The 22,405-nt window shown below is 41.2% G+C and overlaps 1 protein-coding gene across 1 annotated transcript in view; it reads right to left on the reverse strand.

The window, feature by feature from the left end:
- Nucleotides 1–6,866: 6,866 nt before the first annotated feature.
- The window catches only part of pde1cb (phosphodiesterase 1C, calmodulin-dependent b), a 65,615-nt gene continuing 50,076 nt past the window's right edge, over nt 6,867–22,405 (reverse strand). Inside the window, exons 6-17 of the mRNA XM_041948256.1 lie at nt 22,196–22,312; nt 21,525–21,665; nt 19,384–19,484; nt 18,636–18,764; nt 18,022–18,123; nt 14,140–14,260; nt 12,898–12,979; nt 11,852–11,972; nt 9,856–10,031; nt 8,177–8,410; nt 7,651–7,713; nt 6,867–7,099 (exon numbers count right to left, since the gene is read on the reverse strand). Coding sequence (XP_041804190.1) covers nt 7,083–7,099; nt 7,651–7,713; nt 8,177–8,410; nt 9,856–10,031; nt 11,852–11,972; nt 12,898–12,979; nt 14,140–14,260; nt 18,022–18,123; nt 18,636–18,764; nt 19,384–19,484; nt 21,525–21,665; nt 22,196–22,312 — 1,404 coding nt within the window. The 3' untranslated portion in view covers nt 6,867–7,082. The remainder of the gene's footprint in view (nt 7,100–7,650; nt 7,714–8,176; nt 8,411–9,855; nt 10,032–11,851; nt 11,973–12,897; nt 12,980–14,139; nt 14,261–18,021; nt 18,124–18,635; nt 18,765–19,383; nt 19,485–21,524; nt 21,666–22,195; nt 22,313–22,405) is intronic.

The following is a 22,405-nucleotide window of genomic DNA, read 5'->3' on the forward strand; positions in this document are numbered from 1 at the left end:
CCCTTTGATTCTGGGCTCTCGATCAGTCACTCTAAATAGAGCTCTGTGCTCTTTCCAGTGGATAGATGGGGTTTAATTTTTATTAAACAGCTTGATATGCAGTGTCTACTTTACATGCTGCACGATGTGGCCGTGTGAAGTTAAGTGGTGGGAACATGTTGTCGGCTCCGGTTAGGTTAGAGGGTGGATTCCCACCAGGCCAGTCATCCTGAAGCCCCCGTGTGACAACGTCCAATTTCATTCGCAGTCTTTGCTTTAGAGCGGGACCAAGTCACTTAATTAATTAGCTGATGAACAGGAAAAATAATTGTCAACCATTTTTCCATTTCTGTCTTTGTTCAGAACTTTTAAACCAAACAATTAATCAATGCATAAAACAATCAGCAGATTAATCCACAATGAAAATAGTCATTTTATAGAACACAGGGGGAAGAAATTAATCAAGAAATCAGCAGATCAATCAATTAAATGATCTTTAGCTGCACCCCTCTGTCCTCTGCACTCCTTCGGTGTGTGATAGGAGGACAGCCAGGAGTTTTTTTGTGTTTGGGTGCCTCCGCATTTGCATGCGTGCATATATTATACATACATGATGTACAGCTGAGCGCATCCGTCCCGCAGGTGTGGCTGCTTTCCTTTTGATGAAGGAAAAGCAAACTTATTAGCAGGTCCAGGTAACATCAGAGCAGCAGTTCCCGCCAGTGGCCATGTGATTAAATCACACAGAGCGAGTCTCAGGGAGCCGGGTAATGAAGGGACAGGCTGGCGGATGCCTTCACACCCTCCTCCTTGTCCTCCTCCCCCCTCCTCCTCCTCCTCCTACTCTTCCTCCGCCGAGTAGTACTGGAGCTGAGCCTGAGCCTGGGACAGGCGGTGGGGTGGAGCACAAATACCAACAGTCGCATAAATGCATGGACAAACCGCATTTGCATGTATGGGAGCAATTGAAGACGTAGACATACACGCTGTCTTATTTATGCTCAGAATACATGTGTTAATCCACACATGCACACACACAAAAAAAGAACAAGAGTTCATGTGTGTGGGTTCTGTAAGATGGAGCGACCACCACAGGACACACGCGTGCGTCTACCCAACCACCCTTGACTGGAGTTAATATCAGAGGCTCATTTTCATGTTTTACTTCCAAGCAGATTGACTATTTAATAGAATAATGACCAAAAACAAAAGCTCCGTAAATCAACAGCGACCCAAAACAAAACAACCCCCCTCCCACAAACACAAATCTTACTTTGCAGCCTCACCAAATTCTTCAATCATGCCAAAAAAGAGCATTAAAACCTCTTTACAATTCTGTTGATGGCTTTTGGTTACAGGCAGTCCCCATTCTCAAGCCTGGCAATGGTCTTTTATGGCGAGGGACCTAATACAAGATTTCTGTTCTAGTGCAAACACAGTGGCCATGGGCACCAAGGAACAGCTGCCGTATAATTGAATTAACATTCGCCTTCTGCTTCGGCACTCAGCACTGTGGTGAGAACTCATACACATCCCTGCACGAGCTCCATCAACCTGCCCATGAATATGCATGCTGCTTGTGATAAATATGCGTTCTGTGTCTAATGTTTGTGGAGCTGCATATATGGTGGATAAAGAGCTATACACTGACTATCTTGGGAGAGTGTCACGGTATACATCACGTACGTTGATCATTTTTAGTGCCTCGGGGCCCCTGAGGCTGAGATGCTGGTGGAGCTTCAGTGCAATCTGAAGTCTAACAGAGACATCTAGTGGATTATTGGCTGGGAGACATGTTCACGTTGCAGTTAATGAGCAATACATGGTGTAAAGCTTTGGCTGTAACTAAGCATTTTAGAAATCTTCTGCAATTTATTTCAAAAGGATCATATCATACAAACTACACATTCTTTTTGACAGGTTTGGGTGCTTACTTTCAGGGACGTACATACACAGAACATGAGTTGATGAAGGTTACCAAACAGAAGGTGCTATATGTTAGTGTAGGGCCTATCTTGTTATAGGGCATGTGTGCAATAGTTTGATATGTATGTTTTGGTGTTTATAGAGCTGGTTGGTCCTGCATGTTCACCTTAGTTTGATTACCTCTGCTATGTCGACTGAGTCTCTTGAATGCCCAACACAAGTGTCTCCTAAGAGAGACAATAAAGGCTAATCTGATCTGATCTGATCTAATACTGTTTATATTTTGTCGTATATGTTGTAAAGTTGGAGTACAACATTGTCCTTCCAGGGGACTTGAGCAGCCTGAGGTTTTGCAGGTTTATATGGATATGAGCCGTTTTAAAGACTATGCAAAGTCATGCATTCAGGAAAATCAACTTCAGATATAACAAAGCTGCAAAAGAACACCTGAGCGGGTGCATCAGCTGGCTTTAGTGTGCATGAAGGTGAGAATGAAAGCTGAGAAGGAGAACGTGAGTGACTGAGCTGGTGCAGCTCAGGTGTTTCCAGTTGGCTTTGACGACCTTCAGGTGGTAGGACTGAAACATCAGGTGAACAAATAAGAGACGGGCTGAAACAACAACAGGAGGCCTCCATTCTTCACACATTTTAACAATATACACAATATGCACTCCAGCCGTTTATATTGTGCAAGAAATGGCAAACTGTTTCTAGTTCCTCAAATGTGAAGATTGTCTGCTTTCTCCCATCATGTTTGAAATACATAGAATAAAATTCACTGTTTTTGTCTTTCCAAATAGGGGATTTTATGTTAAAAAGACTGTAACTTTGGAAGTTATCCTCTTGATTCGACTCTCTCTGACTGCTGAAGGTGGCCTGTAGATCACTTACATCAGCAGCACATCAGGATGAGATCCCTTCACGGTCAGTATGAGCAGAGGGAGGAATCCCAGCAAAGAACAGCCTGTTTCGATGCTCATATGGTCACCTTTTTTTAAGACACAGCTTTAACTTTTTCCTGATATTCTATAAACAAGAGAGTCTTATAGAAGCCTCATCATCTCAGCATTTATTATGTGCTTTTACATCATTACTTGTTCTCTTGAGGCATGAAGTTCAGACCTTTGTCTTTAATATCTCTCCTGGAGTTTATTGCAGATGATTCACATTTGGGTGTGAGAAGGAGTATAATTAGTTGCATGATATGTGTATATTTATGTTCCCATAAATAGCCACACTTTAGTTTGAGGAAAAAGGGATTGGATATGGATTGTGTTATGAATCAGCGTCTTTCTACAACTGTATTAAAATCTATTGGATTTAAAGATGTATTAATGAAAGTCAGAAGTAATTTGTGTATCCGCCCCGTGATTCAAATCCACTCCAAAATTTGATGGCCTGTGTTACACTCCCCCACCAAGTTCAGTGAAAATCAGGCCAGTAGTTTTTCTGTAATCCTGCACCTCCCATGATACAACTTGCTTGAATCTTCTCATGTTAGACCCTCAGCTACATCTTTTGAATTCCACAGACTCCCTGATGTCTCAGCGTAAACGCGGCGGACTGCCCCTTTAAATGTGTCATACTCTGCGCTGTTGTAGAAATGAAAACAGGCACACATGATCTGAGCCCTTTGAGTCCAGATTTATTGAAACGGCTGTGCAGTCACAGAGCATGGTGGCACACACGGCCGCCTGGCCGGCATGGGACAGTGACACACACATGCATGCACATACATGCATACGCACACACCCACACACACCCACACCCACACACTCTTCTGTCCTTCTGTCTGCTCAGGGATGTAGTGGAGTTTAAACCTGAGGTGGTTCACTCCTCTCAGCTAATTTGACTACCCACCTTTATGTTTTTTAATCGTTTCACCCACTATTTAGGCCAACAAAACTGTTCATAATTCGACCTCTATAATGTGTCTACTACTGTTTCATATATGTAAACATATTCAGTTGAATCAGCCTGACTGAGTGTGTAAAACACACAAGAACTGGATCTTTAAAGTGGAAAAAAAAAGATTATCTGAAAAGTATTTTTTATTATTATGTTTCAGGTTCTGGAGGGTTGTTAAACCAGCTTTAAACAGTCCACTTTTATCAAGCACACACACGCGCGCGCACACACACACACACACTCACACTCATCTCATCACACTCTCATCAATAGAGCGGGTCACAGTGAGGAGATCAGAAATGCACATATAGTATTTTTCGGCAGTTTCTCATAGACACACATACACACACACACACACACACACAGATGCTTTATATCCATCTGACCTCAGTCACAACAACAGTTTTGAGATCAGTCATTATAGAGTGATTGAGACTAAACAAGGAAACAAAGCATGAAACAAACAACAAATAATCTGCTCCATAGTAACCATTACAAAACACCATGATTAGAAGTCTTTACATGTCATAGATACAGCTATGTTTCTGATTACGGTTGGTATAAACTCCTGTTAAATATTCATACAGTAGGCTTACAGTAGCAAGTGAAAGAGAGCAAACTACAAGACTGTACATGTGTTGGTCCCTTGGTACAGAAAATATATTCTGCTTTACCAAGTATCAGGCAGGATATTTTGAGGATGCAATTTGTTTTTGTTCTATTTATAAATCTAATTTGCTAAGATCCGTACACTTTAAATTTACAGTTTTGAGCCACTTGAATTTTTCTGACTTCAGAGCTGGTGGAATAAAACTAATGGAACAGACACACAAGGTACGATAAAACCAGAGAGGAGACACAAAAAGAAGTAATGTCATTACATGTTGAAAACGTACTTTTTGACAATCCATCCTCAGAGTCAAAAAAGGAACAGACGGTACAGTAAAACAAAAAAAGCTATACAGCTATAAAACAGGTTTTTCTAAATGAAAAAGAGCAAAATATACCATAAAATATACCATATACTTATGAATACTTCTGCAACATCAAACTGCTGACTTTACAGACAGACTTGTCTAAAAAGTCTTTACTCAAGACTATTTAGTAATATTGTAGGAAGATATTGACTGGTTTGTTGCGCTGTACCTGGATCAGCACAGCTTCACATGACATCACAATATTATTTTCCTACAGCTGAAAGGTGTCAAATGGAAAGTACAGATATAGGCACACATTCAGCCAGCTGGCTTGCTAACCACTGACTGTATTTTTTAGGTAGAAAGTAGCATGTGGTTACATTATGCGAGAAACTGCTTTATATCTGAGTGCGATACTAAAGTTCCTGTTATAATATAAAAGCGGGGAGTGTGTATTAGGAGAAAGATGCAAAAAATAATTCCTACAGTTTTATATAAATTTTAGGTGTTAAATTATATTCCCTTTTTGAACCCCTTGTATATTATATGTATTAGTATATGTACCAGTATACACATGTACAATATCCTTTAAAATTTGCTAAGAATATGCCAAGAATCTTGGCACAATAAATTTTGGGATTTTCATGCCAGTAGAACTGAGAACATAAGGAAAAACAAAATCAAGGGAAAACATCATCATTATGCAAATACTGCCAAAATGCTTTTCTTCCAATTACACGTGTTAAGTAGATAGTAAAAGCTGAACCAGCACTGCAGAGGTTCAATATGTTACATATGCACAGTAAGCAATATTTGCATCTCCTATACACAACATTACAAGCCTTAAAAACCTGGCAAACAACCAAGAAGCAGATACAGTTTGGACTCATAGCCGTGGATGCATCACAAAAGCCTGATGTATTCAACTGGCTAATAGGTGCACGAGCACACTGTAAACACGCAGATTACACATTACGGCGACAGCCTCGCAGGTGCTGTAACATAACTGTACTGCAAAAGAAAATAACGTACATATATAGGATTTTTCTCAGCGACAATGTCGACTTGTTGCTACAGCTTAAATACATATAAGAAGGCATCGAGAAGAAGTCTTTAGATGAAGAAATGACGTACAGTGTGAGGATATTAGACACATCTAGTGCATGATTCATACAGGACATAATGAATGCAAAACAAATAAGAATAATACAAAAAAAGGTAAACAAAATGTTTTTAGATATTACAAAGACTTGAATGCATTACTGTGTGTGTGATATGTTTGAAATGCAAAAGTTGCATTCTAATTCTTGGACATTTTTTACTACGATATCTTCTATTCCCCTACCCCACCAAAAAAACGTCTGTTGGTGGATTGTGGAACCAGGGTTTCTACTCTTCCTCTGATCCACACATATACAAACTTTGAATATATACAGTAAAGTGGACTAAAACACACAAAAAACAATATAAACCTTGCTGCAAGGAACACATTTAGAATTGCACAATGTCTGAGGAAAGCACTAAGAAAGTAAACATGTCAATGAGGAAAAATGAGCCACAACTGGTGGGATAAACTGGTTGTTGTTGTAGCTTCAGGAAAAATATGAGACTCTCAACAGGAGCCCCTGAAGCACATGGAAAAGGTTTCTACATAGTGAGGATTTGATTAAGGAGTACTTGCAAGTAAATTAGTGGTGCTGTAGACCTGTTAATTTACCCCCAGTGTACTATACACACATACTCATATGCTGCACATACTGTGCAGTTATAGAAGTCACTCTCACTGGACATCTATTCTGCACTTTTGTATTATTTGGTAAAGACCAAAATAAATCGCTGTGGCCAGACGATCCCAAAATGTCATTAAGAGTGTTGACAGAGAAGCAAAACACAGCAGCGAAAAGTGGAACTTGTACAATGGCTACATGTCTGTGGCTGAGTTAAGCATACGACTTACAGTGAAGTAAAAGATTGGCGAACAAAAAAAAAAAAAAGAAAAGCAACATTTTCAGTGTCAGTCTTTCAAAGGCTCCTCTTCATCCCCACCATCGCAGCTGTCATCTTAAGGTCATTAAATCTTCTTACGTATCGTCTTTAAGCAGGAAGGGTGGAATAATGCACGTGGGTAGAGCCGCGAGCTCTGCATACAAGAGCGAGGGAGTACAAGCATGGTGAAAAGTAAAAGATCATGGAGACAGAAAAGGAAGTGAAGCTGTCAGTTTCTTGGTGTCCTGTAGAGGGCAGCACAGTCCAGCTAATGGCCCTCCCTCTGGCGTGAGTCTGAGTTCTCCCATTTTGGGTAAATGCAGGTTCAGGTCGACAGCAGTGCAGCAAAGATGAAAGACAGCTGGTTTATTCCATGGCTTCCTCTGTTTTGGGAAGACAGATACAGGGATATCAATAATTTAGGTGAGATTATATAAAACAAATTGATAATCTGTTGTGCGGAAATCTCCTTGGAGGATGGCAAATTCTTATGGATTGTAATTTCTGTTAAATCCTTAGATCAAGTAACAAAAAGTCTAATCCCCTGTGTCACATGATTAATACGCCGTCTTCAGCTGATTCAAAATATTCTTTAACGGTCTTTGAATCAACAGCTACAAAAAGTACAGTGTATTCCTCCTATAACAAAGTAGTTGTTCCTTGCAGATGCTATTTCTCCATATCCTAAAGAAGATTTAGGGAAGGCAAATCAAAATACTGATTTAAACTTTTTTTCATATAGACATGAAATACACTTGGCCAGACCTCTCTGTATAAGCAGGACAGTTCTTCGGCACCACAGGAGAGGATTTACGACAGGACTGATGTATAGGACTGTGTCAGCATTATTAGGTACTAGGTGTACCTAATAAACTGGCAGTGCAGATACTTGATTCTGTTTGTCGATAGCCGTGGGCTGCAGGAACAAACTCACCATCCACTCCTTTATTCTTGTTTTCTTCGCCCTCCGGAGATTCAGCCCCTTCAGACAACTCTCCTGCACAGTAAGAATATTTGATTTATTCGTCACATCGACGCAGGTACATTGTGGTGGTAGGAAACATGCACTCTATCCAAACCAGAAAATAAAGTATTTAAAGTATCAGTCTGTACATTCAGCCTTACTGACTCATTACAAACTCACTATGTGCAGGCAAACACTGTTAACCTACAGAAAAATGTGAGATCGCCACTGGAATCAATTTTACTTTTTATTTTTTCAGAAAAAAAATCCCGCCGTGACCTTTCAGGGGCTGTTCATTAAGAAACTCAGAATTATTTATCATGTAAAATGGGCATTTAAGTTTGGGAGATGTCAGAAATTTTAACTGTTTCATTGATACTATCATGAAAAGACTTGAGACAGGACCATGAGGAGGGCCTGGGGAGAATTACTTCACATGTCAGTATACTGTATGTATTACACCGTATGTCTTATAAAGCAAGGCCATGCTTTGTACCGTTCTGCAGCAGAGGATTCTTATGTGTGGAGCAGCCAAGCTGTGCTCCCTCCTCTGTCTCCCCTGTGTCACCGTCTGGTGGTCTGCTGGTCTCTGCTGACTCGGGGGCCTCCCCCTCCAATTTGTCCTCCTTTGGTTCAGGCTGTTCTGATTCTGTGTGGACCTCTTGGGGCTCCATAGCCTCTTCCTGCTGGGCTTTCTCCTCCGCCTCCCTTTTAGCTCTCTCTTCCGCCTCTGAGGTCACATGGAGCGTGGAGCCAGATTAGCATGAGTGTGAGTGTGTGTCCATGTGCATTAATTCATCACTACTTGATTCTTACTTAAAGCCAGTACAGGCTGAGGGAGCTCGTTGGACCATTTGTGAGGCAGATACCTCAAACCTCTCTGAGTGTTGATTTAAACCTGTGTTAACTGAGCTTTTAGCAACTTGAAACAAGCTGCAAACACATTCATCACCCTTTAAGTTGACACAGTAAACTTGTGAGGGAACAGCTGCCTATTTACACATTCAGTAGTGACTGAGCGACATTAGTATGCATCTGGAGTCATGTTTGTGTCCACCTGATGAATGTTAAGTTGAATAATCACTCTTTTGTAGCTCTGTTTTTGGTTCTCCACCAACATCTAGCTCCTTAGCTGCTAAAAGCTACACTACTGTATGTTCACCAGCCACTTGTGAGTGAACCAAGACAGTAAAGTTGTGAGCTGGAAAACCAAAATAATGAGCTGAAAGATAGTAAAATGCTGTGTAGAGCTGAGGGGAGCTGTTAACTCTCTATGGGTTGATGACAACAAGCGATACCTTTAGCGTACAAATTGTCATGATATCCACTGCCAGCACAAAATATGGATAATAGCTGCAAATTATTAGCCTCTTTGATGGCTATAATCTTTCTAACAAGCCTCACTTTAAAAAAGGATTCTAAGTTGTAACTGGTTATCTATGAATTTATTAATTATCAAAAAGTATTTACGAATGATTTATAGACTGTTAATAAGACTTAGGCAAAACTTTTGCATGGCCAATAATGAATAAATTCCTTTGGTTGGTGTTTATCCTTTTAATTTGGTAATCATTGCTGGTAATCAGCTAATAAATATACAGTAGTCCCTCACTTACAGGCCACCAAGTTTGCAGTTAGAAATGTCAATAATTAATATATAAATGCCTCTTACAATATTCCATCAACTCTGCAACTGTAAATGACAAACTGGTGTTAAATTGTCACGCAGGAGGAGGACAAATACCAACCAAAGAAATTTTACACAACCTGGCAACCTAAACGTTGCTCTTATTAATGGATTATAACTGATGTACAAACAGTAGTTAATAGCCTATTACCAACAAGTAAAGCTAGTTTATAAACCCCTTATAATGGGTGCTACCAACTTGATTAGTTAAATATTGAAATAAAAAAATGATCCATGTGGACATACTGATCACTGCGAATCCCATAAAATCCTACACTAATACAGGTCAGTCGAAATCCCCTTCTGAGTCAGCTAAGAGCATTGCAGACGCTAAGAGCATTGCAGCTTTACAAGCCAATTTTTCCATTCTGGTGGAGCTCATGATCTGTTTGGACAGATCAGTTTTACCAGAGCATTTATGTTCCCTGAGTCTCCAAATCACCTCCATTTTACTGTATTACACTTTGGGTTGTATGGATGCACTGTACCTTTCCCGGCCTGCGCTTTCCACCTCTCTCTGTTCTGGTAAACCTCTTCATTCCACAGGGCCTTGAAGTTCTTTATGTCCACCGTCAGCAGAGAGCTTTGTCCTGACGAGCTGCTGTCAGAGCCCATGCTCTTCACACTGTGCCTCTTGGCCTCCTCTGAGGTAATACTGTTCAGACTGGACAGAAAAGTGCAGAGAGAGAGAGAGTTGAAAGCAAACATGATGCAGCGTGTACAGCCAGGTATAATGCCTATTATGCTCACCATCTCCGTGCAGCATGTTAACATGCTAGCATTTGCTACTCAGCATTACACCCAAAGAACAGCTGATGGTAACTGCATTCTTTTTGTAGGTATTTGGACATAAATTTAAGTGTTTGACAAATTAAAATGTTGACCTGATGATGGCGCTAGATGAAAAGCTAAAGGGGCACTCCCTCTATTTTGCACAGTTTATTTGTCATTAAGAGTACTACTCAGCCTGTGTGAATAATGTCTTTTGCTGCTCTGGAGGGAGCTTTACAAAGCGTTTTAACAGAAAGCCTGCTTTAAGAACTGATGTTAAAGAAGTGGGCATTCAAGAGGCAGGGTGGTCTGATGAAAGATGCTGTCAAGTTGCATTATGGGAAATCCAGAGTTTATTGAGTTTGAGTCAGACTAGGGACTAAACGTCAGAATATCTCGCCCTCTGCTGCCTCAGTTTTGACCATTCTTTTTCAAATGTGTCTGTTGTGAGTCTCCCAGTACTGTGGAAGTGCAATATTAAATTGATGGACTACCCTTTTTAGAGATCACAAAAGTTATTCCAATTCATCACATGGGGGCATGAATGTCTGTATCAAATTTCATGGCAATCAATCCAATGATCATAGAGATATTTTACTCAAAACCACAAATGTCGTCCTCATGGTGGCACTAGGGGAAAAGTCAGTAGATCACAGAGGGATATATTGTCTGAATGCCAAGAATGTCTGTACACAATTTCAGAGTAATCCATCAAATAGTTTAATTTCAGACTGGAATTTCCACCCTTTTGCGAGGCCGCCAGTTTGGCTAAAAAAACATGAGCTTTCAAATGCAGAGGCAGCTTGAATGGAGAAAAAGAAAGAAAGACAGGTAGATAACCAAAGGCAGACACAGAGCACAGACACAGTTACAGATGATTGAGAGCAGCTATAAACGCTGCAAAGAAACAGTCCAAGGAAACACAGAAGCACGCAGGTGTGTACATAGACAAGAAGACTGCACAAGTGGCAGCACTATCTGAGATTTCCACTTGGTTAGCTTCGACTGGAGGCCCACTGAGTGATGCTAATGACTGCTGTTGAGGAGAACGGGGAGGCTGATATTGATGTGCAGGTGCACCGGAAGACGCAGCGCCAGACTCCCCAAGAACTGCTTCGTTTTCTAATAAGCTCACTTTAAAGGACACAAAGTTGAACAACTAACAGACTCAAACGATCATTCTCAGCATAGTTTAAATATGTGTGGAATGTACTTTTTTATTTGTTTGGTTTCGTGGTCTGGCACATATCTGATTTAGTATGTGGCTGGAGGACAAGTACTTGGCCAATTAATTAAGCCAGTGGAGATAAAATCGTTGTGTATGCCAATCCAGCACTGAGGCCCATTCCTTATCTGGGACAGATAGGCGAACTTGACTAGCATCTCTAAAATCTCAATTTCAAGGTGTGTGGCTCTGCCTGATGAAAGGTGGAGACATTTCCACGCACAGAAATGGATTACTCATGGAAGACTCATCTGCTGCTCTCAACGTGTCCATTAGATATGCTGCTGTTGCAGAGGAGCGCCTTAACCACGTCAATGTGCGAGCAGTTACTCAGAAAATTTTTCCATCTTTGATTGACCAGGCTGGTGGATTAAAATTTACATACAATCACCCACTTCCATCTGCTCAGTCCTGCTACTCAGCAGTATACAGTCATTCAGAGACTTTTCATTATGAAACCCTCTCCCAGAGAAAGTGCTCCCGCTCACCTTGAGCGCCTAAAGCCGGCAAAACCTGAATGGGAAGCCTCGTCGATAAGCGGCGTGACGATGCGCTCCATCATGTCCGTCAGCACAGTGAAGGTGGGCACCACAATGAAGTCTATAAACCCTGGAGACAAAGGTATCAGAGAACATAATGTCTGTCTATACGTATTCATATCTGATCTTTGACAAATGAAGCCCACAACAATCATTGTAAATCTGTAAATTCTAAAATTACGGTTAGAAAATAAGACCACAGGTATTTCCAAAATGTTATGAAATGATCAGATCTGAGATACAAACAGAAGTCAGTGTACTAAGACTGTCAGCCATGGAGTAATGTAACCGTTCGTCCTTTTGTCCCATGCCCTCCCTTTTCAAAATCCTGTTTTTATCACTTTAAAAATCTCAGTTTGATTTACTCACTAAAATCTCTCTCCGGGTGTCATTAGTCTGTCCAGCTGCCAAAATGCAGATGGGAGAAGCTCTGAACAGATAAAATGTGCTCATCTCGGGTGCCTTCAATTATTACCGTGGGCTCACAGCTATTCATGTTCAGACTTTTGGATTTGGCCTTTCAGGCAACATAAAGGCTGTCCAATCTTCTCGGCGGAGGTCGTTTGGGCTTTTACAGCCTGAGAGGCAAACATTGCTCAGGGCTGAAAAAGTCCTGCCACCTCCACTGCATGTTTTTTAATTGAATGAATGAATAAAAAAATAAAACCTTTGAATCCATTTTTTATTTGCATTTACTGTTTCTCCTGAAAGGACTGTGTAATTGACCAAAAAGATAAGATAAAGATAAGATAAGGCAGGAAAAAAGATTACAGCATTTCACATCATGTCTAATTCTCCCTGTTAATCTACCATAATCATGTGAAACACAGTAACCAATTTCATCATAATTTGTTATTTAAGAGGTCGATATAAATGTATATAAATATAAATTCAGGAAGCTCTTGGGTGCTGTCCTGTTTCTCAGATACACTCATACTGCAGCAGACACGCACCACTGTGCAGGTGGTGTACGTACAGGTGGAGGAGCCACTCACCGATCTGGGACTGTGCCACCATTGTGGACTTTCGGTCGCAGAGTGGAGAGAACGGCAGGCCGAGCTCTGCTTCTTTGTCCCCCTGGAAATACAGAAGCTTCCTCAATCAAAATCATTCTCTGTCTGGCTTCTACAAAAATGCACCCCACCCTCCAGGCATACACACACACACACACAACTGACTGACACTCACAACACACGTACACACCACAATACAGTACACCATAAGCTCACACTTCTATCAACAGGTTTTGGATTTGTCTGGCCCCCGCCCTGAGTGCTTTCAGGCCACAAATGTGTTTCATTTTCTCTGTTGATTTGTCACAAACAGATGAGATGTGATGTCGGGAGGCAATGTTCTTTGGAGAAGCTATTTTACGGCAATTCATATCCCAGGAGACAAAGGCTTTGTGAAAGCAGCCACAATAACAATAGCACTGATAATGACAACAATGTGGATTAATAATGGAAGAGATGAAAGCAATGTGGAACCAGTTAACCGTCTGTCTTTCTTGGTGACATTTACAAATACACAATTTATTATTTATAGCCAAATGCATTGTTTTATTACAGAGGTAAAGTTCTGCATTTTAATCTGCCGGGGCACTTTGTCATGGCATCGTTTTTAAAAATGTCAAAGAGCAGCTTGCCTGCAATTAAACTTATGAATATGACTGTAAATCTCACTAATATAAAAAGCCCCATATTAAAACAATCATTCACTAATATCATTATTATTTTAGTCTTGGTGTTCTGTATGAAAGAAATGGGACTAAATTAGGAAAATAAATTGTTGCTGTTGACATCAAATCAAGAAGCAGTACAATCATTAACACCAGCGAGAAAATATGAATAAGCTCTACTTCAAACCAAGTGTTTGATCTACTAGCAAGCCTAAGAAATCCTGGGAAAACAGTTCCCCCCAGACTCCACAGCTGGTCCAGTAGAGTATTTATTTTCACATAGCAGGAAATGCACAAGTGTGATTTAAAGGTCAGCAATCTCAGCTTTTGAGCCAACATGGTAGAAAAGTCCTTAAAGTGATCAGAAAACAGCTATTAAATGTTTCAACAACAACATTAATAATGTATGAATTCCATGTAGGTTTTCCAGCTACAGTATATATTGCAGCTTTGTGTACGTGACCATGCCATGTTCATTTTACATGCATCTGAGCCTCACATCTTCACTGGACCAGTCAGTCATGGTTTACACTGTGATCTGCCAGGTACACCCACTCACCTGTCTGAAGAACTCCTCCAGTAAGGAGGTGGTCCAGCGGTGGTGGAGGTCCCAACTTTTTGCCGGGTGGCTGATGTCTGCTGTGTGCAGCAGCAGGGACAGGGCTTTGGGCTTGTCAATGCTGCAAAAGAGAGCAGATCCACAATTTTAAAAACTGAAGTCAGTAAGACAGTACCACTGATTTCTTGTGTTGTTTTCTTAAATGGTCCTGCACACTCTTTAATTATTGAGAGTTGTTTTAAAGTGAGCCGAAAGGTTTGTGCAATCAAGGTGACAAGAGATTTAAGGTTAGGTCTAGACTAATCTGCAACAAGGTTATTGAAAAATACCAGTCAGGGGAAGGAGACAGGAATATTTCCATGTGTCCCTGGAGACAGGTCAGGGTCAGTCATAAAAACAACGGAAAAAAAATGTGGCAGGGCTGCAAATATGTGAATGAAAATGTCTGTCCAAAACAGCACAATAAAACATTAAGTTGTCCATGTTTTATAGACATTGATATGTCCTCAGTATGGTACCAACACTGCCTTGTTTCAGGGTTTCCACTGTGGTAAACATGTATCCATTTTGGGCATTGTAATGTGTCTTAGTAAAAAAATAGTCCATTAACTGCTGTACAGCTATGTTTTTAGACTTCACAGTAGTTGAAAGGACATCAACCTGATTCAGCTTACAAATGCTGAAGCCTTGTTTTAGCTTAAACTGAATCTGGGAATGTATTTTTGTGCAGCAGGACAAGGACCCATCACAATACACTACATTGGATCGCTTTAGAGAGGGGTCACTTCATAGCTTGTATGGACAGCAAAAAATGTGTCCCTAACAGTATGGACTGCATAGCAGCAGACAACAGAATATAAAGTCAACATTGCTGCAGGTTGCTTAATTGCAAAATATGCATAGATGTCAGAAGTGCAAGCTGTGTAAGTACCCTCATAACATAATAATTTCTATTTAAAGGGTAAGGCTGGTGATATTTTCATACTAAAACCAACAATGTGTTTGTTCCCTTCCCTGTCTATGACACTCAGGATCCTGGGCCCATTGGTTCCAAATGAAGTTTCAAACCTTTACAAATGGCTCACAAATATACTGTTTCTATTCTAAATGGGCTGGCAATTTCCTAAATCTAATGTTAGTCAAACAGGAGTAAATAGTGCATTTGTTGGGGATTATTTCCAGAAGGGGATTAATACACATTTGTTAGTGGATGTTTCCAACAGCAGGACGGCATATGTGGGACTGACTCAAAATAAACACAGTGTTTGTGTTCATGGTAATAAAGAAACATGTCAGCCAGTACAACACTGTGGCTCACTGATGTGTTTTAATAGCTTCCAGCCAACAATGACGCTCTATGGTACACAGGACAATACTTAGCATTGTATTGTTGTGATCAATTCATTGTTGGCTTTGGTCTTTTAATGGAAGTTTGTGACAGTAAGACATCCTTTAAGTGTTGTGATGGCACTGAACTCATGGAGGCACCCTCAAACTGTCAAACCACTATTGTTAATGAAACAGATGCTGAAATATACATAGACATCTATTAACATGTGCATTTAACATGTGGATAACAACACACATTCACAGCCACCTAAAAACAGAGCAACACCTCCATCCAAAAAGCTGACCGCCTCGATTAGCTTAATCGGTTTTCTACACTGGGACACAGTGTGAAGCTGCTTCATCTCACCTCATCAGACATCCGTGGTGTCTGAGATATCACCTGATAACCATATCAAAATATCATGTTTAATGGACTGAAGCATGAATGGACAGACGCAGACCAATATGGAAAACAGGCACACAAATGAAAACACACACACACACACGCACACACACACACACACACAGAGCACAAGGTTAAACAGAGGTGAGAAAGACTAGCTCAAGTTTCCCCTCGATCCATTTGTGGCAGATTGGGTCTTAAAGTGCACTCTAAGCAGGCCTGGAGCACACTGGTTTGAAATTACTTCACATTAGAGTCTATTCAGCATTACAGCTTCCTGCAGACTGCAATCTCTCATTCATGTGCATGTGTGTGTACCCTATACTGTAGCCGGATGATTACCTTCCAGTCAGCAGCACTCTTTGCTTCAGAGGTATGTTCACAAACATAGGAAGCATAATATTGTTGATTCCTCCACATGTTCTCAGGAAGCTGCTTATCTACATATCACTGCTTTCAGAGCAGTTTCCTAGTCGTGACGAGTCCTGCGTTTCATCACGGTGAAAAGAATAGCCTGAAGGTCAACGAGTTTCTTACAGCCTTCTCGTGTCAGCGTTGCAGCCACATCAGCAGGGATGACTCATCACGTCATACGATAGTGTGCTTGATGGCGCTCTTTCGTTTCTGTTCGCGAACGGCAGCTCTGTGTCTGCATTTTGACATTGTAGAGGGTGCTGTGCTTAAAATGTGTGAAAAGGAAGCTCTGGCTGCAATCTCGAGTGCAGCACCAAAAAAAAAAAAGCAAAGAGTTTTTGGACTGAAACACATTCGCTTCCTGTTGCACATACACCTGGCCTTCTCTTCCTTACATGGAGTTCAACTTTGGCCGACTTGCTGAATTTGAGAATAATTTATCACCTTTATATGATATGCTTAATTTTTAATCTGGCTGAGCTCCTCTGCACAAAGTGAGACTCTCGAGGGTCTGCTATAACCTGCACGGAAAAGGTCACACGATAGACAGACAGAGAGGAAGGTGTCAGAAGGCTTCTTTTTGGCCAGCTTGTCTATTTGTACTGTTGGAGCATAATTAGAGAAGCTGTGGATGACACAACTGTTCATGAAAAATGTTTTGAATTGTCTACAGCAAATGAAAACATTTGAAAAAGAAAGACATGTAGCAAGCTGCACTCTCTCTAAGCATGAATTCTTCAGTGTCTGAGTCTGTTACCCAGCATCAGACTGCCACAAACCATTTAGACAGAGGACAGTGTCCCATCGTGAAAAAACAAGCATTTTCAATAAACACTACCGAAATGAATCATTGCAAAAATGCTTTACAACCCAGATTCAAGTCTTAACTGTAAACGCTCGTAAACACCTTCAGTTTCTGAAGAAGAAGAAGAAGAGAGATACATACTGATGGTACATTTTAGTCCGACCAAAAAGCTTTGGGTTGGTCCAGAGCTGAGCTACTGTGCAGCAATCCCCTTCTACATTTGTGATTCCTCTCACATTTCCTGCACTTGCCCAGCACCCATATGAATTATTGTGCTTTGCAGCGTTTTTTTTTTTTTCTAAATAAAATGAAATGCCTGTACTGAACTACTAGTGACTGCAAGTGGTAAGTATAAGTACAAGGTATTTATAGCTGCTATTTTATGTTTGCATGCATATATTGTAGACTACGTGCAGCAGAACAGGAGTACTAGCAAGTACATTAGTAGTTATAGTTTGTGGAATGTTTTCTCGGTGGTCGTCTTAGCTGGAGCAGTGTACAGCGTGCCAGCAAACCTGCCATCACCGGCTGTTTTTCACCGCAGTGTGCAAATAAATTTCACCATGCCAATGCCAGTGTGACTGCGCCATAACTTTGCTGCAGCACAGAAACACTCTCTTGTAATAACCGACTGTATACCTGTACTGTGAGATGCATGACATTTGGTACTATTTATTAACAAAATACCACTTCGAATAAACAACACCTGAGCAACAGACATCTTCCCTTGTCTATTTCAAACAGTCCGCTTGATATAAACATGAATGGTTGCTGTGTTCCTCCACTGTATGAGTACGCCCTTCAGGGCAGGGTTAATTGGGTTGTAAACAGCGGGTGGTAAGTACACAGTGATCTGATGGCAGGGTTAATGAAGATGTAAATTGCTGGGGCGAGAGCAGTGTAAACAGTGATGAAAGAAAAGGCAACTGACCCCTCGGGTTGTTGTAGGAAGTTCTTCATGGTCTTCACCTGCTGGAAGTGGCAGGACATATCTGTGGCCAGCACCATCTCCACCACCAGAGCCCGCAGCTCCCTGGATGAAAACAAAGGAGGGGAAAAAAGGAGAGGAAAGCATGAGCCATGTTCTGTATAATAAACTGTCAAACTCTCGGGTAATGTAAGCCGACTTATTTCGGAAGTCCCTTAAGTAAATGAAGGCAGCCAACACAGTTTTGAGAGCTATTTATAATATCTGCTTTGACAAGTCCCAGCTTATGCCATGAGGAATCAGACTGCTGCTGTCTCCTTTAATGTACTTTCACATATAACAGTTCCATTTAGTACAAAGTTGTTGGACCTTGAAGGTAATCCAAGTTTTCTGATTTTCACTCCACGGAGCAAAGAGAGATGAGTTCACATTGGGCTTTGAACAGGTGACACTCAGTGTACATCGTGAAACTGTTCTACTTGACCTGCCTGGTCTCCACCTGTCATGTCCGCCTCTCTGCCTGTCTCGAGCTGTTCTCAATTACATCTCTTTCCCTTTGCTGTCACTCAGATCTTTCATATTCCCTCATTGTCTGTCTATGTATCTGTCTCACTGACCGCCAGTCATCCTTGGAGAGGTTGTAGAGGATGTTCATCTCATCGTCGTCCTGCAGTAGGCGGTAGGCCGCGCTGACATGGTGACTCTCCAGCACTGAGCGGTCATTGTACAGGATAGCTGTGTCCGACCTGCCAAAGATAAAGAGAAAGCAATGGCGTCTCATCGGTTTATACTGGAAAGAACATCTTAAAGAGAAATAATGAAAAACTTGACATTGCTACAGTTTAATTTTAAACATTTTATTTAATTATGAATGTGATCAGGCCCTGTTACTTTTGTCTTGTCATCTTTACATAGAAAGCAACCTGAACCTGAACCTAAATATGTGAATAATTCATGTTCTTTAAATGGTCTTAATTATTCATTTTAATATTAAGGAGGAGAGTTTGAAAAATCAAATGAAGAAGAACAAAACGAAAGGAAAGGTTTATGTATTACCTCTACTGTAAATAAAAGGTGAAAAGTATGAAAATACAGATAAATTTAAGAATAATAAAGGGTATAAAGACAGCATTTGTCAACAAAACAAGTAACTTTCCGAATTATAATTATAACAAAAAAGTTTTGTCACAATGTGTTCTCTCCCTTAGCTATAAAGGGGATGGAGCTTGTTGGACTCCCGTCCTGCCTCAGTGTTATTACTGCACTGCAGGCGATCTCAGTGTCAATGTAAAGCCCCCTTGTTGTAAATGAAAACATTGATCGGGTGAGTCGGTGCCATGCATTTTTGATTTTATGATCCATTACCTTGTCTGAATGTGGAAGTTGTTTGTGGTCCCTGTGTGCTCGTAGTCGTGCACCGCCGCCGCAAAGATCATGGCAAAGATCTCCAGCTCAGTCAGCCAATGCTGGATGCAAAGGAAGAGGAGACGAAGAAGAGCAGATGGGGGGAAAGAGAAGAGGTGGGGTGTGAGGAAACGGGGTTGAAGATAAGGTAGGAGGAGGGGGATATTGAGACATATATAGAGGAGTAAAGAGTGTGGAGGAGGAGAAGCAATGAGATGGAAAAGACAGAGACATCAGCAGGGAAGATGGAAGGGAAAGTAATGAACACAGGAGGAAAGAGTGGACAGAAATTAGAGAAGAGAAATGAGAAGCCAGTGAATGGAAAAAGGGGGAAAGCAGGGAATGGTTCATCCCGTCATAAACATGTAGAGGACAAAAGTGATACAAAAGATGCAGAGAGAGGTTGTTGGCATGAGGAATACATTACAGTCAGGGATGAAAGGAGACAAATGGGGAGGGGAAGATAGAGGAAAGGTCAGCAAAGCAAAAAGGAAACTTTAGATAAGACAAGGCCTATGGAGAATCACATTTTAAACTGTCACTTTAACACTCCTCCTTACTCTCTGCCTTTCAGACAGTGGCTCAGTCTGGTTTGTCACTGTTACTAAATATAAATGAGAAAGTCATGCCATCTTTAATTTCATTACGAGTTAATGCTGCCACAAGGTTTAGGTCGAGTTTAGACCCTTCTAGTCACGATTTATGAGTACAGCAAAGAAGAGGATGATGTGAAAGCAGCTGCGGCTCTCTCTCATTTTGGGAAATAGGCTTATTAATTTTCTTGTCGAAAGATAAAGATCAATACCACTCTTATGTCTGTATGGTTAATACGAAGGTACATCCAGCAGCTGGTTAACCTCCCTGCAAACATTTCATTGATGCGGGGGTTGATGGCAGGTCTATGGCACAACTTCTCATATGAAACAGGTTGAAATGATGTGCATGTTGCATCTAAACCACAGAACAACGCTAACAAAACCTTCAAATGTCATTGAGTATAAATTCGTACCCTGACAGTGGTATATCTCTGCATTAAATCAAGCATATTTCCCAACCATTCCTGAATAATATGGATTGTACCTGCATGTGTGTGCATGTATGTGCTTTTATTTTTCGGTGTATGCAGCGTCTGCACACCTGTGAGTGGGCATTTTCCTCTGAGATGTGCACTCACGTACACCGAGTGAGGGATTTAGCTCAGTCGATATTGGTGACTAATCAACAATGGGGGATGGGGGAGTCATTAAGAACAGGGGAAGGTAAGGGGCAAGATGGCCGATCCATCCCTCAGTATTTTCCTCATGGGGCCAGCTTTATGAATGACCTGTTGATTGTTGATTTAATGGAGTCTGGAGGGCCTGCAAAATGATAGATGCTGTTCTCCTGCTCTCCCAGGAGCCCCTGGTTCTTGCAGTAATGTGGTTTTACTCCACAAGGCACTGCCCAAAGAAACACACCATGTCGACAGCTGTCGCAGCCGCCTTATTAAGGTGATTAAATAAAAACACTGGAAGCGGGGGCGGCCGGCTGGTCGGCTGGTTGGGGACTTTGAACTCGGCTTTAGTGGGGCTGGTGTTTGTTTGTTTTGAATGCAGCATCAGAAATGCCCTAAAGTCACTCCAGTGGGAAAGAGTGAAATATAGGTCACCAGATGGAAAAAAAACAAAACAAAAGCAACATTAAAATATGAAGACTAAAAATGAAGCAACAGGATGTCGAGAAGACAGAAAACATTTGACTTCAAATGTTGCAGACAATATTAAGACATTACTAAGTCACATTTTGACAGTTATTCTTGTCCTCAAGCCCGTTATGAGCAAAGGATTAAAGGGTGATTTTCCTCATGTGTCTTGTTTTTTCCATGAAAGAATGGCTCATGGATTCTTTAAGAAAAAAGAAAGCCATATTTAGCAGCTGCGTGTCGGGCAAAGCTACAATTAGGCAGGCATACAGCAGCTGACATGGATGTTTTGAATACCATGTAGATAAATTCGCCTTGATTACATAGACTAAGCTGACGTACTTGGAACCAAACCAACAACTATATGTTCAGCTGGCGTTTGTAGGTTTTTAAAGGTTGGCTTACAGTCGATCCTACTCACCACCATGCCAGTCTTGAGGAGCAAGTAGTGTACGGTCTGTGTGACATCAGCAGCGTGCATCAGGTTGTGGTAGGGGTTTTTGTGTTTGCTGTATCCCACTTCTAGGGCCTCCACGAATGACACCACCGCAGAGATCGGGATCTGACGGCAGACGAAACAACAGTGAATGACTGCGAGCTAAACAGCACTGCAGACATTAAGAAACTTCTTAAAAGCTATCTGGTGATTCAAATAATGAGCGCATACAATTTCAGTCCCCTCAGTATCTGAAATCGATGTCATAAAATCATGGATCGTGAATGATTTAGGCTTCTGCAGACTGCAATTACATATTTATGTGAGCTTCACTTTATTGCCCCTGTCATTTACTCTCAGCTGCTGTCACTTCAAGTGGGGTGTCCTCAGCTATAAGACGACGTGGAAAATGAGCTCCAGCATCAGATGAGATGAAGTATGTCCAACCCTCCTCATGTTATGGTTATTGTTGGAATACAACAACACGCTTCAGAGGCAGAGAAGCGAGTGTGCTCACTTCCATCACATCAGGCACAGTGAAGGGGGACTGTGAAGGTCATTATGATCTGCACTGAATGTTTTTAGTTTCTCATCGTTTTAACAACGCAAACAGGAGTTATAGCAATGGCCAGTACATTATATCTTTGTGGCTTTACCTTGAAACGGCTAATTAGGTCGTATCTTGTGAGCAACTCGTAGAATATGAATTTAAGTGCATGGTCCCCGCTGGCCTCATTGAGAGCGAACACGTCAAACGACCACTTGTCAACATTCTGTGTGGGGAAGAAAAAATTCAAATGAGGACAAAGAAAAACTTGCAAAAGAAGAAACTGTTAGGATGGATTGTGCTGCAGGTCAGTTTCTTG

The sequence above is a fragment of the Chelmon rostratus genome, chromosome 12 (genome assembly GCF_017976325.1).
Source record: "Chelmon rostratus isolate fCheRos1 chromosome 12, fCheRos1.pri, whole genome shotgun sequence".
Classification (NCBI taxonomy): Eukaryota; Metazoa; Chordata; class Actinopteri; order Chaetodontiformes; family Chaetodontidae; genus Chelmon; species Chelmon rostratus.